Below are 16,675 nucleotides of genomic sequence, written 5' to 3' on the forward strand. Positions count from 1 at the left end.
TTCCAAGATTCCCCTTTTAACGCAGAGCAGCTGGGGATTCAGACTAGCGGTGGTGGCGGGGCGACAGTCCGTGGGTGGCCCGGGGGGCTGTCCGCACGCCCCGCGGGGAAGGAGGGATAAGCACACATCACTTACCCAGTTACAAAGAGACGAAGGAATCTATAAATTTTGCATTTACAAGATCCTACAACGAAGGCGTTGTAAGTTACTCTTTCTGGGCACCGCAGGTTCGAGCAGCACAGATGTTAAGGAAAGCTGCGGTCTGGACAGCGCGCCCCCCAAGGACGGCAGCGCGCCCGGGCCCGGCGAGGGCGCCCCGCTCCACAATGGGGGCCGCGGCGGCGCCAGCCGGAAGCGGCCGCTGGAGGAGGGCAGCAACGGCCGCGCCAAGTTCCGCCTGAAGAAGAGGAGGCGGCCGCCGGGGCCCGCGCTGCCGAAGAACGCCCTGATGCAGCTGAACGAGATCAAGCCCGGCCTGCAGTACGCGCTGCTCTCGCAGACGGGCCCCGTGCACGCGCCCTTGTTCGTCATGTCCGTGGAAGTGAACGGGCAGGTGTTCGAGGGCTCCGGCCCCACCAAGAAGAAGGCCAAGCTGCACGCCGCCGAGAAGGCCCTGCGCTCCTTCGTGCAGTTCCCCAACGCCTCCGAGGCGCACCTGGCCATGGGGAGGACCCTGTCCGCCAACACGGACTTCACGTCCGACCAGGCCGACTTCCCCGACACGCTCTTCAACGGCTTCGAGACCCCCGACCGGTCGGAGGTGCCCTTCTACCTGGGCTCCAACGGGGACGACTCCTTCAGCTCCAGCGGGGACCTGAGCTTGGCGGCGTCCCCCGCGCCCGCGAGCCTCGCGCAGCCCCCCCTCCCCGGCCCCCCGCCGTTCCCGCCACCGAGCGGCAAGAACCCCGTGATGATCCTGAACGAGCTGCGGCCCGGGCTGAAGTACGACTTCCTGTCGGAGAGCGGGGAGAGCCACGCCAAGAGCTTCGTCATGTCCGTGGTGGTGGACGGCCAGTTCTTCGAGGGCTCGGGCAGGAACAAGAAGCTCGCCAAGGCCCGGGCCGCGCAGTCCGCCCTGGCGACCATTTTTAACTTGCACTTGGATCAAACGCCGTCTCGCCAGCCCATCCCCAGCGAGGGCCTGCAGTTGCACTTGCCGCAGGTGAGGACGCGCGCCGCTGCCGGAAACGGTGGCCATGTCTTGACAGTGCTTTCAGACAGGGCTCCTTCTCCTGGTCCCTGTTGATGTCCTGTTGGAACGGCACTGGTAAGTCTGGCTCCGGGCATCCTGCCTGCCCGGGTGGCGTGTGCTGGGCGGCCTGTCCGGGGCCAGGACGTGCACCAGCATCCACCGGGGCAGCGCTGTCGGCGGCCTCCAGGCCGAGCCCTGCCCCGCGCCCCATGGCAGCCCGAGGCTCCCTTCCCCCCAGGCCTCCCCTGCGGGGACCCAGGTCCCGTAGCAGCCTGTGACATGAGCAGCTCAGCGGTTTCCTGTGAAGTCTGCCCGGGGAACCCCAAGCACAGAAGAGAGGCCGGCTGGCCAGCTGCTGAGAGCCTAGCCTGGGTGCGAGTGGGTGTCTCCCAGCTCCAGCGGGGCTGACAGAGGCGGGCCGGCCAGGAGGTGCTCCATGACAGGCATGATCCCTCTCGGAGGGTGAGGGATGGAACGGGGTCCTCCAGTGGCCCTCACGGGACTTGGGAATCTGTACCTGGAATGTCCTAGGTGCGGTCCATGTGGGCCTCCCTGCTGCTCGGCCGGAGGGAGGCGTCCACTCTTGTTTGGGCATGGACGCCCCCCCCCCCCCATAAGACCAGGACGAAGACAGAATTTCAGGCGGGCTCGTGGCTTGCACACAAAAGGGGAAGCACGAAGTGGGGGATAGCAGGTGGCTGGCATCTCTACAGCCTAGAAACCTTTGTGTGTTGCTTCTCTTCTTGGAAATCCAGTTTTCTGGGTGAGGGTCACAATTTTTTTTAGAGAGAAAATCGATTACCCTTCTCTGTTCCTTTTTGTTGAAGTAGTACCGAGGTTGAAGATGAATTGTGTACTGGTGTGAGGAGAGAATGAAGGGACTCCGATCGGTGCACGGACTGCTTATATTTCTCGTAGAAGAATCTGGAAGGTCGAGGCTTCTCTGGTGCCTTTGAACACAATTAGAGTAATTTCTCTGTGCTGTTGCCCGAGGTGACCGGTACTGCTAGGGTTTAGAAGAAGAAACTATTCTGCCTAAAGCTGAGCCAAATACAGCATCATGTAAGAAGTAGCGTGTTCAGAGTGTCCTACGGGCAGTTAATGAACCCGGTGATTGTCGCGGCCGGCACGACAAATCGACCGGGAACGTGAGGGTAAGAGGGTGGTGAAAAGAAATTAAGAGATAAAGAGACGGGGCAGGAGGAGCACCAGGGAGGACATCCCATAGAGCTGATTTTATTCAAGGCTGTGAGGCATTATAGAGCTAACAGAAACAATCCTAAGAAAAGTATCTAATTTTAGCTGATTACTAAAGAGTTTGCAACAAGCACAGAAAATCCTCCAAGCTTTCCCATTATGTATTTCCTAAGCACCAATAGCAGACCTTCTAGCGCCAGATGTGCTGAGTTCAAGGCCACTCAAGACATAGTTTGTGTAAGCACAGCTCAGTCTTACTGTGGCGTACGCTAGAGCCCGTGCACGGACAGCAAGGTCCGGCCAAGAATGTCTGACCGCGGCCCAATCGTCTCTAGCTGACTAGCCAACGTGTGGGAAGTCACGTGGGCGAGCACCCAACACAGAGCACAGACCCTTTCTCAGTGCTACTCGACTTTATCGACCTTAGCCTTTTGTTCTGCTATTCGGCCTTTAACGGAGGCACAGTCAGGGCCTGGTTGGGTCCTCGTCTCAAGCCTTACCATGGCCTCCCACAGGTAATACGTCCCACATTAACCTGTTACGAACGTTTGTCAGAGGACGTCAGTCCACTTATCGTTTCATCCGTCGGTGGCACTAGTTCCCTGGAGATTTCCTGTTTTCAGGTCTGCTGTTTGCTGCACGTGTTCCAGCTTGAGTTCACGACTGTTCACGGTCTGCGGCCACCTGACTTCCCTTAGCATCAGAAGAGTCGCATGTGAGACGATTGGAAACCTGCCAAACGCTGCGAACCCCTGATGCCTGGGTTTTGCAGGGTGGAGGGGTCCCAGCGTGGCAGGGAGGCAGGCAGGGGTCCTAGCCTGGGCCCGGACTTCTGCGGGAGCAGAGACCAGAGCTCTGCTGGGGTCCGCGTGGGGCCTTACCGGGGGGGCGTCTGGGAAAATCCCACCAAGGGAGGGAGGAGGTAGGCGGGGGTCACGTCAGCCCTGCCCCCGGCCGCCTGCCTGGGTTCTGCGGGCTCCCAGTGCTCGTTTCTGAACCTTGTGGCCGCGGAGCCGTCTGTCCCCGTGTCTGCTCACTGGGCCCCCACCGTGGTGTCTCTGGAGCAGCCCCCGGGAGCTTTCCTTGGAGGACCTGGGGCAGTCCCTGCAGAATCAGCCCTCACAGCTTGATTTCTGGGCTCCGCCATCTTTGCACGGGACGTCTCCAGGCCCGTCCTCGAGAGCGCTGACCATCCACACCATTGGCCTGGAGTGGCCCTTGAGTCCCTGGTCATGGGACTTGTTGCCTTCATCGTGTCCATAGTGGCATTCCAGGGTTTAAACCCAGACGCCATGGACCATGGAGACGTGCAGAGCCCTCGGCCTCTAGTGGGTTCTGTGAGGGGCAAAAACTGGCCATCGGCCCCAGCCCAGCTTTGAGCCGCGGCCTCTCAGCACCTGGGGCTGTTGCAGACACACCTGGGGCTGGGGGGCGCGGGCATGGGCTGGGGGGCGCGGGTGTGACTCTGCCGCGTACGGCGCCCCCAGCACGTACAGAGACTCGCTTCCTTACCTGCAGTCTCTGAGGGGCTGGAGGAACAGTCCTGGTGCTGACCGTGCCCGCCTCTGACCAGTAAGTGTCCACGCAAGGACCTGACCTCCTCTGAGCATCTCTGAGCTCTGTGGTTTGGAGATTGGCTGGACCTGGCACGAAACAGAAGCTTTTCTTTTCTGTGGCTTATTCTGAGCCTCTCGAGACTTTTTCTCTTACGTAAACGGGAACACGTGGTCCTTCATCTCTGACCCCTTCCCACCGTGTCGCCTGCCCCCACGCGTGTGGCACTGAGGCCTCTGCCTGGGGTGCGGGGAGGCTTGCTGCCCCCCGTTTTCTGTCCATGCTCCCCACCCCCGACTTGAGCGCAGTCTTCTGGGGGCCCTTTGGTACTTACTGGGGCAAAGGCAGGAGGAAGAAATCCTGGTGACTTTTGTTTTTTTCAAAGAAAGTCATCATTTAAGGGACACCTGGGTGGCTCAGTTGGTTAAGCTGCTGCCTTCAGCTCAGGTCCTAATCCCAGGGTCCTGGGATTGAGTCCCGCATTGGGCTCCTTGCTCAGTGGGGAGCCTGCTTCTCTCTCTACCTCTACCTGCCACCCTGCCTGCTTGTGTTCTCTCTCGCTCCCTCACAAATAAATAAATAATTTTTTTTTTTAAAAAGTCATCATTTAGGATGATGGACGTTTCTGTCCATTTGGGGAGTGTTTTATCACAGGCCAAGCTGGGGACACCAGACATAGCCGTTTGATACTCACGGACCAGTGTGAGGTTGGAGGACGTACTGCCCACACGCACGTCCCGTCGGGCTTCACTTCCCAGAAACGCTTGTATCCAAGATACATTGTAAACCGTGAAGCAAGACCACGGCTGTGTTCGCTGCTGGGAAACACGGCCTGCAGGGCAGGCCGACTGGTCTGGCAGTGGACCAGCCACCTGTCACCCCTTCCCCAGGGAGCGTGGCCGTCAGTGCTGTCTGCGGTCGGCTGGGTCTGTGGCGGGGGCCCTCCCAGGCCTCACCGGCGCTGCTGCCAGACTGTGCAGCAGGTGCCCCAGGCGGAGGCTGAGCACAGCTGCGTGGCTCTTCTCCTGGGCGTTCATCACGCAGCCCCTTCTCTTGCCCTGATGTTGTGGGTCACACTCAGGGGAGTATTCCCTGGCCCCGTCAGCCCCCGAGTGGATGGAGCACTTTCACTTCCTCCAAAAGCCCTGTCGCTCCCAGTGGCCTCGGAGGCTGGGAGAGCTGGGTGCAGAGCCGCGGAGGGTGTGAGACGGGTGGCCGGGGGGGCGCTCTGGCTGGGGCCTGCCTCAGCTTCTTCATCCAGGGGCGGGGGGGCTGGGGTATTGGGAGGGCCAGAGGGGTGGCACAGGCTCTGGACTGTCCCTGTCCGTGAGACTCTCGAAGAATTCCACCCAGAGCCTCCAAAGCTCCGCAGGCCTGTGTTTCCAGGGAGTGTTTTGGAGGGAGAAAAAAGCCCGCCTGCCCACGCACAGACACGTGCCTGTTTGCCACATTTGCCCGTGTGGCTTTCCAGAAGAGAAGCCATCTGTAAGGCCACGCCGAAGGGACAGCCTTGTCGGTGTGCACGGGGCAGGGGCCAGTCCACACCCCTGACTCCCTGCTGTGGTCCTCAGGTGTTAGCCGATGCTGTGGCCCGCCTGGTGCAGGATAAGTTCGGCGACCTGACGGACAACTTCTCCTCTCCGCACGCTCGCAGGAAAGTTCTAGCCGGCGTCGTCATGACCACAGGTAAAACGCTGGGCTGTGCTTCACGCCGAACAGAGAGAGGACGTGCTCTCGGGCCGTGGCCGACCGTCTCTGGGACACTAATGGGCTGTTCTCCTAGTTCCTCACAATCCCTGCCACCTGCAAACGTGGGAGCCGCACTTTCCAAACTTTTCTCTTACATGTTCATTGCTTTAACCTACGTTTTCTTATTTGGAGAAAGCGTGCTGCTCTATTAGCATCTGATTCCTATAATCCCATGTGAGCGGTTTTGACTGACTCTGGAAAAGTCCAGCAAAATGGCACCACCCCCCCTTCCTGCTTCATTTGCCAGCGGGTCGCATCTGACTTACCCAGGAGTGACCCTGATGGCTAGTTTTGTGGGGACAGGCAGCTCTAGCAAGAACAGGAAATGCACAGGTAAAAAGCACACTTCGGGGTGGCAGAAGGAGCCCTGTTAAATTTACCCAGAAGTTCCCACCATCGCAAGGTACCCGAGTCCTTTCCTGCACCCCAGGGGTGAGGACGCTGGGCCCTGTCTGCCCAGGGACCACTCCCAGGGGCAGGAGACCACAGTGGTGGCCCCAGAGGGGACCCCTGCTCCTGTGGGGCCCTCTGCTCTGGGGCATCCACTCGGCCCCTCGCTGGCTGGCTGAGCCTGGAGGGCCGTGTGCAAAAAGCTCCCGAAGGCCGGAGAGCAAGCGAGTGAGCTGGGACCGCTTTGCCTGTCTCCACCTGCCGGTCAGGGAGGAAACCCCGTCCTCTGTGTGGGCAAACGCACTGTCCTTTCTTCCAAGGCAGCTCTCTCTCCCATCGCGGGCCGGACGTGAGTCCGTGGTCCCGGGGCGGCCAGCCCCTTGGTGGTCGACACCTGGTGCCGTTTTAGTGACGGCTTTTCCTTGCACCACGTCCTCACCCTGGCGCAGCTGAGCGTGGGTCTGCGGTCGGAGGACGTGCCCTGGACGTGCCCTGGGGTCTAACTCTGCGGATAGATGCCCGTGCTCTCCCGCCCCTCCCTTTGCTGCTGTCTGTCGCGTGACGAAAGGGGGATGCTTCGGCTCCTGGGACGCTGTCTTCCCTGGGCGAGGCTCTGTGCCCCGGCCAGCAGCAGGAGTGAGCAGCCGCCGGGTCCTCCTGGGCAGCTCTTCTCGCCGGCCCAGAGGGGGTGGACTGGCTCCCGGGCCGTGGTGCCCTCGCCATGCATCTCCCTGGGGACCTCATGCTCAGGGCCACCATGTTCCCTTGCAGATAGTGCCACCCAGCCCGTGGCCTGTGGCCCTGGCGTCAGATGGCGGTTCAGGTTGGGCTCCTGCTGGTTGAGTGACTTTGGGTGGCCATTTGGCCCCGTGGGTCCTTATCTGCTAAATGGAGACAGGCTGCGTGCCCCTGAGGCCGCGTGTGGGAATGAAGCGGAGACCCTGCCCTGCGGGCCGGCACTGCACCTGCTGCTCGGGGCGCGCCGTGCGTGTAGCAGGCGGTGAGGGAGGTTACCGCAGGGCCGTGTCCATGTCTTGCCCCGTGTCTGCAGCGCGTGGTCTGTCAGCAGATGTCCCATCAGTGGCTGCGCTCCCAGGGCCGTTCCCAACACCCCACGGGCCACGTTCTCTCTCTCCTCTTGTCCCTCGGGCGGCCGCACGCCCTTCCCTGTAGCCTAACGGCACTTTGATGGACCAGTTAGTCGGCCTGTACCTGGGGCTGCCTCCCGGGAGCCAGCGGGGAACGTTCAGGAGAAGACCAGGCTGCCCCAGAGGAAACACCTTCCTTGGGGTTAGAGCCTGTAGACTCACAGGCGAGGGAGGTTTGTGTCCAGAAGCGTCACGCCATGAGTCCTTGGGTGGGGGGGTTTCCAGTTTGCGAAGGTACCAGCCGGGGGCAGGGGCCTCTCCCCCCGGGAGCACAGGCGGCGAGCGCCACAGAGCCGGGAGGGGGTGAGGCATGAGGCATCCTCTCTTGCTCATTCTCCAGGCACAGATGTGAAAGACGCCAAGGTGATCAGTGTCTCCACGGGGACAAAGTGCATCAACGGCGAGTACATGAGCGACCGCGGCCTCGCGCTGAACGACTGCCACGCAGAGATCATAGCACGGCGGGCCTTGCTCCGCTTCCTCTACACACAGCTCGAGCTCTACTTAAAGTGAGTTCCGGGAGGGCGAGACTAGAGGAAACAGTTTTTGTTTTTTGTTTATTTTGATTTTTTTAAAGATTTTATTTATTTATTTGGCAGACAGACATCACAAGCAGGCAGAGAGACAGGCAGAGAGAGGGGGAAGCAGGCTCCCCGCCGAGCAGAGAGCCCGATGCGGGGCTCGATCCCAGGACCCTGAGACCATGACCCGAGCTGAAGGCAGAGGCTTTAACCCACTGAGCCACCCAGGCGCCCCGAGGAAGCAGTTTTTAAAAACCACGCCTCCCGTCAGAGTGTATCGCAAAACCATCGTTTCTGTAATCTCTGAAAAATTCTTAAAATAGTGACTTTATTGGCAAGGATGAAGTTGGGTCCTGTTTTCCCATGATGCTCCAGCTTCCGAGTCCAGGGGGTGACCACACATAGTGGGCACACGTGTGCTCGTGGCCCACGCGGCCATCGATCTGAGGTCTGTGCTTGGGGCGGCGAGCTTCTGGGCGCAGCGGGAGCCTGAGCGGAGCTGAGCCGCCTGGGGCCCAGGGCCCTTCGTTCTAGTCCCGTCTGAGCTGCTTTTCTTTCCCGAGCCGCTGCTTACGTGCCGTCTCTCTGTGTCGAAGTTCTGAATGGGAAGAAGGGACGCTCGTGCCACTCCGACGGCGTCTTTACTGGGTGGACTCGGTCACTAGCTGTGTTCTTCTCACCAACACAGAAACGTCCCGGTTCGAGCGACCTGTACCCTGTTGAAAGCAGTGGCCTCTGACAATCGTCGTGAGTTACGACAGACAAAAATTTGGCTGTATACGGCTTTAAAGTTCATTTTTGCAACTCTTCCTTCTAGTAACAAAGAGGACCAAAAGCGATCCATCTTCCAGAAGTCGGAGCGTGGGGGCCTGAAGCTCAGGGACACCGTGCAGTTCCACCTGTACATCAGCACGTCTCCCTGCGGGGACGCCAGGATCTTCTCGCCGCACGAGCCCATCCTGGAAGGTACGGGGCTCGGCCAGCTGCGTCTTTGGGAGGCTCGGGTTATGGGGTGACAGCAGAGCAGACCTACATTAGTGTCCTTTTCTTGAAACTTCTGGCTTCAAAAGTAGATCTGATGGGAATATATAAAAGCACAAGGTGTTTTTTTTTTTTTTATTTTTAAGGATTTTTTTTTAAGATTTTATTTATTTATTTGACAGAGAGAGATCACAAGCAGGCAGAGAGGCAGGCAGAGAGAGAGAGAGGAGGAAGCAGGCTCCCTGCTGAGCAGAGAGCCCGATGCGGGGCTCGATCCCAGGACCCTGAGATCATGACCTGGGCCGAAGGCAGCGGCTTAACCCACTGAGCCACCCAGGCGCCCCCAAGGCTTTTCTTTTCAAGGAATAATTGGATGAGGAAACCTGAGAGGTGCCCAACGTGCACTAGCGGGTTAGAGCGAGGCTGCTGAGTCAGACTCGTATTTAGATTTGGCCATCCGTTCTCCGCCTCTGGGCTTCAGACGAGCTGTGCTCTGGTGCGCGTGTACCTGCGTGTTGTGGCGGGCACGTCAGAAGCAGGCACACACAAGTGACCGGGGGCCCTGGTGCGTCGTCGCGCCAGGTCCGTGCCGCTGTCGTGGAGTGACCTGTGTCCTTGTTCATCTCTTGTCCTGAGCGGGAGCAACTCCAGTTCAGCATCTGAGGTCTCGTCCCCTTGATTACCGAGGAAACACGCGCCCACTATGGGAAATTGCTGCACGTTGTCCGGTGTAAGGAAACATTCTGGCCGCCCGGGTTCACGTAACCCAGAGAGAGCCCGTTAGGTGGGTGTGCGTGCCCGCTTCCGCCCGCTGATTTCAGCATCTCTAGGATTTGTTTCTGAAAGTTTAAAGACGCAGGGAGAAGACACGACACTCAGACACCCGTCATGTCACGTAGAGTCACGCACGTTCGCGTTTTGTCCTCTCTGCTCCAGCTCCTTTTTCACGAGGGAAACCATTTCGGTTCGAACGGAAGCCCTCCCTCCCGAACCCCGGACAGACCCGTGTCCCGGAGTAGGTCTGTCGCGCAGCCCGTCCGGCCCTTCTCTCTGCCGTGTTGCACGTCCGTGTCGGAGAGACGGACGCGGCGCAGGGCTGCGAGCGGACGTCCGCCGTCCGGGGCGGCTGCCCGTGGGGACCCTCACCCGGCCTCCCTCTCCTAGAACCGGCGGACAGACACCCAAACCGCAAGGCCAGAGGACAGTTGCGGACGAAGATAGAGTCTGGTGAAGGCACGATCCCCGTGCGGCCCAGCGCGAGCCTGCAGACGTGGGACGGGGTGCTGCAGGGCGAGAGGCTGCTCACCATGTCCTGCAGCGACAAGATGGCGCGGTAAGGCCGGCCGCGGGCTCCGGGCTCTGGTCGCCGTGCTCTCCGCGGGCCCGGGGCTCCTCCCCGGTGGGGATCGAGCTGGGCCCCGCTTGCCGCAGGCCCCGGGCCCCTCGCGCTGCTCCGCGTCTGGGTTCACACGTGCGGGTTCTGCGGAGTCCGGGGCTGCAGATGGTGACTTTACACCCGTCTGCCACCGTCTGAAGGGACAGTGTTCTCCTTCCTCCCGGCTGCCACCCGGGCAGTCCTGCTTGCCGCTGACCGGCCACTTCGGGTTACGGAGCGCAGGTGTCCCTAGCGTCCGGGCGGGGGGTGGCTCCGCGCGAGGCTGGGCTGCCGCAGACACACTGTTGGTCTTCGTGTGACAATGTGTCTTCAGAAGCAGGTGTGTCCAGGCCGGGTGACCATTTGCTCAGACGCTGGCGTCAGCTCCAGTGCTCGTAGGTTTTCACAGATGTCCACTGGGAAGAGAAACGAAGTAACACAGGGAGATGGCAGGGACTGGACGGTGCAGAGCCCATGAGGCTGAGATCTCGTCCGTCTTCCCGTCCCTGCTGGGCCGCCCGCCGCGAGCGTGTCCCGTCTGCGCTGCCAGAGCGGCCGGCCCCGCGAGCGTGCGCACACAGCGCCCCACGCAGGGGTCAGTGAGCCTCCCGGGCTGGTTTTCTTGAGTGGATCTTGTCAGGGAACCTCAAGGACATGGAGCCTGATTCCTCACACGCAGCCGCTGCCCCCCCAAGCACAGGTGCCCACGTGCCCACCCTGACGCCTTTGCTTATCACATGCCCTTCGTGTCCGCCCTCTGTTCACTTTCACGTCCTGCGCACGCGCGTGCGTGTGCATGTGTGTGTGTGTGCAGCCTTGAAAAACACGCGTCATGCTGGGGTATTTATGCGTCTGTTGTCATTTTTAGAGATGGAATTGGATTTGTATTTTTTTTAAGATTTTATTTATTTATTTGACAGAGATCACAAGCAGGCAGAGAGGCAGGCAGAGAGAGAGGAGGAAGCAGGCTCCCCGCTGAGCAGAGAGCCCCATGCGGGGCTCGATACCAGGACCCTGAGATCATGACCTGAGCTGAAGGCAGAGGCTTCCATGGAGCCCACCCGGGCGCCCCCGAAATTGGGTTTTAAATGCTGTCCTGTGTCTCACAGTTTCTCTCAAGCCAGTGTTCGGGGACTGTCCCTGATGCTGATTACTTCTCAGCTCTGCAAAGACCCTGTCGCTGTCGCGGACCCTACCCTGCCATTCCCTCACTGACCAGGCTTGGGTCTGCCCTGACTCTCCTCTATGGTTCAGCCTTGAGTTTCCGTGAGCGTAGCTCATTCTAGACCTTCGCCATCCAGGATCTCTGCTGTACTCGTGGGGAACTTCTCAGATGATAGCAGACGTGCCCCAGAGCGCTCATGCGGTTCACACCTCCACCATCCGTGTGAGACACCAGTCTCCTCATCTGAAAACTGGGGTCTGCTGGGTGCATGGGGTGGCAGCTTTCTCGTCAGACTTGCCTGGCGAGACCCTCTGCCCATTTGTCTTTGGGATCTCGTGCTTTTTCCCTCTTTGTCTATAGGCATCTCTCATGTGGTATATACTGCCGTCCTTGGTTTCAGAAGTCGTGTCGGGGCACGTGGGGGGCTCAGTAGGTCAAGCGACTGCCTTTGGCTCAGGTCAGATCCCGGAGTCCCGGAATCGAGTCCCACATCGGGCTCCCTGCTCCATGGAGAGTCCGCTGCTCCCTCGGACCTCTCGTCTCTCATGCTCTCTCTCTCTGTCTCTCTCTCTCTCAAATGGATAAATCTTTGGGGACAAAACGGTTCCGTGTCTTCTCCAGTCCAAACTCATGTCGTCTTGGTCCGTGCCGTGCTCTTACTGAACAGAAACCGCTTGCGTTGTTACTACCTGAGTCATTAATGTTTCACCCTGTGATTTGCACTTTCAGGATCTTATTTAAGAAATTCCTTCTCAAATTAAGGACATAAAAATGTTCTCCCGTACCTTTTTCTGAGACTTTTATCATTTTACTTTCAAATTCAGGCCCATAACAAGTTTGTACGGTAAGTAACAGTTTGGCTTTGTTATTTCAATATAGCGAACCTGTTTCCCGGATACTTTTTACTAAGTTACTGGCCTCGTGCTCCTCACTGATCTGTGAAGGCCTTTCTCTTCCTACGGAGATGGGTCCGTTCCTAGCCTCTTGAACCCCTGTTAGCTCATCGTCAGGCGTGACTGTACGGACCCGCAGTGTCTGCCCGTCTGGCGCTGCGGTGCGTCTGGCGACCTGACTGGTGTCGCCGTTGTTTTGTGCTCTTCCGTCTTCCAGGTATTTTGCAGCTTCTTACGCACCTCTGTTCTTCCAAGAATGTTTTAGAATCTGCTCAAGTGTCACCAGATGTCTTGCTTAGATTTTGTGTGGACTTGTGAAATTATGGGTGGAAATGGAAAGAATGAACATAAAGTTCAATCGATCCATCCAGGAATATTGGCTCCTTAAGAAGTGAACCATACAATGACCGTGTGACCCCGCGATTCCCCTTCTGGGTATTTGCCCCGAAGGACTGAGAGCGGGTCTCCTGGAGATCCTTGCTCACTCACGCTCACCACGGCCGCTCACGCTCAAGTTAGCTCACAAGAACTACAGACATGGTGAGCTGTCTGTTAAGACCTTTCACCCATTTGTTAATAGGGTAGTTTGTTTTCTTTTGGGGTTTTAAGAGTTTTTTCCGTATATTTTAAATAACAATCCTTTATCAGACGTACCTTTTGCAGAATTTTAGGTGGCCTGTCTTCTCATTCTGTGGATACTGTGTTTAACCGAAGTCTTGAATTTTAAGGCAGTCCAGCCTGTCGGTGTTTCTTTCATGGGTTGTGCCTTTCTGGTGTTTTGAAAAGTCATCACCAGACCTAGGGTCGTCCAGATTGTCTCCTGAGCTCTTTTCTAGGAGTTTTCCAGTTTTGCATTCTACGTTTAGGTCTGTGACCCGCTGTGAGTGAATCGGGAGGGGCGTTGGGTCTATGTCGGGATCCGTGTTCGCACGTGGCTGCGCGGCTGTTGGGCCACCCTTGCTGAAGACGCTCCGGTTGCCTCCTGGTGTGGCCTCTGTGTCTTCATCAAGGATCGTTAACTGCATCTCTGCGGGTCTGTCTTTGGGCTTTGTTCTGTTGCCGGGACTCGTTTGTCTGCTGTTCTGCCGCACTACACTGTCGTACCGTTGGATTTTGAATCCAGTTCCGTTGTTTGGGGGAGGGGTCGGTCCCTCAAGTCTAACAAGGAATCCCCAGCACCCGTTGGGTGTCCCGCAATTCGCCTGTGCTTCTGACCCGCCAGCTATAAGTTGGGGGTCTCAAGGCCCTCCTCCTTGGGTCCGATTAACTTGCTGGAGCAGCTCGCAGATCTCAGAGAAACGTTTTCCTCATTAATCACCAGCTTATTCGAAAAGGATTAACTCAGGGGCGTCTGGGTGGCTCAGTGGGTGAAGCCTCTGCCTTCGGCTCAGGTCATGGTCTCAGGATCCTGGGATCGAGCCCCACATCGGCTCTCTACTCAGCAGGGAACCTGCTTCCTCCTCTCTCGCCTGCCTCTTTGCCTATTCGTGATCTCTCTCTGTCAAATAAACAAATAAAATCTTTAAAAAAAAGAAAAGAAAAGAAAAGGATTAACTCAGAGCAGCCAGATGAAGAGACGCAGAGGGCGGGTCACAGGGAGAGGGTCGCATGAGGCCTCGGGAGGGAGCTTACCAGCCCTCTTCAGGGGCTCTGCTCTCGTCACATCCCCGTGTCCACCAGCCTGGAAGCTTCAGGCTCTGTCCTTTGGGGTTTTATGGAAGCCTCGTTACACAGGCACAGTTCATTAAATCATTGGCTATTGGTGATTTAAAAAAAATTTTTTTTTAATTTCTTAGGTAATCTTTACACCCAACGTTGGGTTCAAACTCATGACCCCAAGATCAGGAGGCACATGCTCTACCAGCTGAACCAGCCAGGCCCCAAATCATTGGCCACTGGTGATTACCTCAGTGTCTAGCCCCTCTCTGCTCCTTGGAGATTGGGGGATGGGACTAGAGGTTCCACCCTCGTCCTCAAGTGCTTTCTAAAACTTCCCTCATTCACGTAGCAAAAGACACCTCTAAGTGCTCTCCTCACTCGGGAAATCCCAAGGGTTATCGGAGCCATGAGCCGGGAAGCAGGAATGGAGACCAAGTGTTCGTCAGGCCGGATGCAGTTCTCAGGAATCACAGCATCACCGTTGCTGTAGCTTTGTAGTCAGTCATGAAGCCGCGGTCTTGGCTCAGCTTTGTTCTCCTTCTCTGCTGTCCGTGTTGGTTTCTCTGGGTCTTTTGCCTCCACTTGAACTTCAGAATCCGTTTGTCAGTACCTGCGGAATCCTTTGACTGAGCCTCGTCGAATCTGTGTGGAGTTGGGAGGAGCCGACATCCGGACCGTGTTGGGTATACCTGTCCATGGACATGGGATACCTCTCCCGCTTCTCTCTCGGATTCTTTTATCAGAGTTTTGTAGTTTTCCTCATATAGGTCTCGTATGTGTTTTGTTAGATTTATGCCTAAGTATTTAATTGTTGGTGTCAGTAATGTAAGTGGATTTATGTGCTATAATTTCAAATTCCACTTGTTCCATGTTAGTCGCACTGACTTTTGACCAAGGTGCAGTGTTAATTCAGTGTCGAAAAAGTCTTTTTATTTAACCAGTAGTGCTAGAAAAACTGGATGTCCGGAAGTAAAAACAAACACATGAACTTCATGTTCTGCACAAATACCAAGGTTAACCCCAGGTGGATCGCAGACTGAGATGTGTAGGAGCTGTAGAAGGAAGCAGTGACACGCGGTTGTGGTCGGCGCCGTCTTGCACAATATGCCAAAAGCACTCAACTTCATCACATTAAAATGATTTCTCTTGTATATTTTTAATTTTTAAGAAAGATTTTGTTTATTTATGTGACACAGAGAGAAAGACAGCAAGAGAGGGAGCACAAGCAAGAGGAGTGGGAAAGAGGGAAGCAGGCTCCCCGCTGAGCCGGGAGCCTGACGCAGGGCTCGATCCCAGGACCCTGAGATCATGACCTGAGCCAAAGGCAGAGGCTTAAACGACTGTGCCACCCAGGTGCCCCAAACTCTTTTAAACACACCATTGAAAGAATAAGAAGTAAAGTCACTGACTGGGAGAAAATATTCACAAATCAGGTATCTGATAAAGGGCCTGTTTGCATTATTAAACTTTAGACCCTCAAAACTCAACATGGGGGAAAAGCAATTTTAAAATGGGCAAAATATTCCATCTCAGGACACTTCATCAAAGAAGACGTCAAGAGGACCATCAGCCCCGTCCTCACTGGGAACACATGCGAGACACAAAACACACCCACCAGAACTCTGAGCGGATGTGATGTGGACTGCGATGCCGGGGACCCGTGCCCTTAGCCACCGAGGGTGGTCGTACGGACGGCACAACCACCCGTGCAGAGTTCAGCTGTGTCTTAAAAGTTAAAGATGTGCCTAGCGCACGTCCGGAGTCACACATGCGTGTGCCTAGCGGCTGTCCTTGTAGTCAGAAGTGTGAACAACCCAGACGGCCGTCTGTAGGGAGGTAGATGAACGCGTGCTGGTGTGTCCGTGCCGTGGGCTACTCCTTGGGGAAAATAAGAGTGAACAGTGCTGCCCTGTGCACCTCGGCTAACGCTCAGAAGGATGATGCAAAGTGAGAGAAACCAGACAGGAGTGTGTGCCGGTTGGTTCCATTTACAGACCTCCTAAAGAGTGCGCACCAACCCCCACAACAGGCCGGGGTTGCCCAGGGAGGGGCCGGAGGTGGGGGGGGCAGCAGAGCAGGCATAGGACAAGGTCTGAGAGGGCTTTGGGGGTGATGGTCTCAAGAGAACACACACAGATCACCTCTTGGGACATCTGGGTGGCTCAGGCTTGGTTAAGGGCCCGACTCTTGGTCTCAGCTCAGGTCTTGATCTCAGGGTCGTGAGTTCGAGCCCTGTGCTGGGCCCTGCGCTGGGCTTGGAGCTTGCTTCAAAACAAGCAAGCACACGCCTTACCTTACCCTGTGTGTGCCTTAGCACGCGCGGTATGTATGTCAGCCGCAGCTCCGTGACTCCCAGAAGGAACCACAGTGGAAATTAGAAAATGATTGTAAGATCACAGAAAGCCCCACAGCTGCTAAGTGACAAAGGAACAAATCCCAATACATCGGAAGAAGGAAACAGTCAAGAAATGATTTTGGAAGGCAACAGAGAAAGAGTCCTTGGTCACTGGTGCCTGCCGGGAGCTCCAGCCCTCTGCCCTCCCCAGGAGTGGGGGTAGGGGTGCGGGAGTGGGGCCGGGTGGCCCAGCCCTCCAGCCCCTGGACCAGCCTCCACCCTCTTGGGGTCACCTCAGCAGCATAGACACAGGTAGGCTTGAAGGGAGCAGCACGGGCCGGGCGGCTAGAAGGTCGCTCAGAAATGCTGTGGCGGCCAGGGTGTTGCCAGCTGGCTGCGGTGCTGTCCCTGCCCCGAGGGAGTGAGAGCATCCCGGGTGGCCCCTCTGGAAGGTGAGGGGCCTGTGTCCCTTACAGAGGGCCATCGCCCTGTGCCACAGACGTCCCTGTTAGGACA

General features: G+C 57.2%; 1 protein-coding gene across 2 annotated transcripts in view; it reads left to right on the top strand.

The window, feature by feature from the left end:
* Positions 1–16,675, top strand: part of ADARB1 (adenosine deaminase RNA specific B1) — a 44,604-nt gene that overhangs the window by 2,987 nt on the left and 24,942 nt on the right. For both annotated transcript variants that reach the window (XM_059164932.1, XM_059164933.1), the window contains exons 2-6: positions 228–1,162; positions 5,515–5,629; positions 7,571–7,739; positions 8,569–8,717; positions 9,897–10,065. In XM_059164932.1, coding sequence (XP_059020915.1) covers positions 228–1,162; positions 5,515–5,629; positions 7,571–7,739; positions 8,569–8,717; positions 9,897–10,065 — 1,537 coding nt within the window. The remainder of the gene's footprint in view (positions 1–227; positions 1,163–5,514; positions 5,630–7,570; positions 7,740–8,568; positions 8,718–9,896; positions 10,066–16,675) is intronic.

The sequence above is a fragment of the Mustela lutreola genome, chromosome 2, assembly GCF_030435805.1.
Source record: "Mustela lutreola isolate mMusLut2 chromosome 2, mMusLut2.pri, whole genome shotgun sequence".
Lineage (NCBI taxonomy): Eukaryota > Metazoa > Chordata > Mammalia > Carnivora > Mustelidae > Mustela > Mustela lutreola.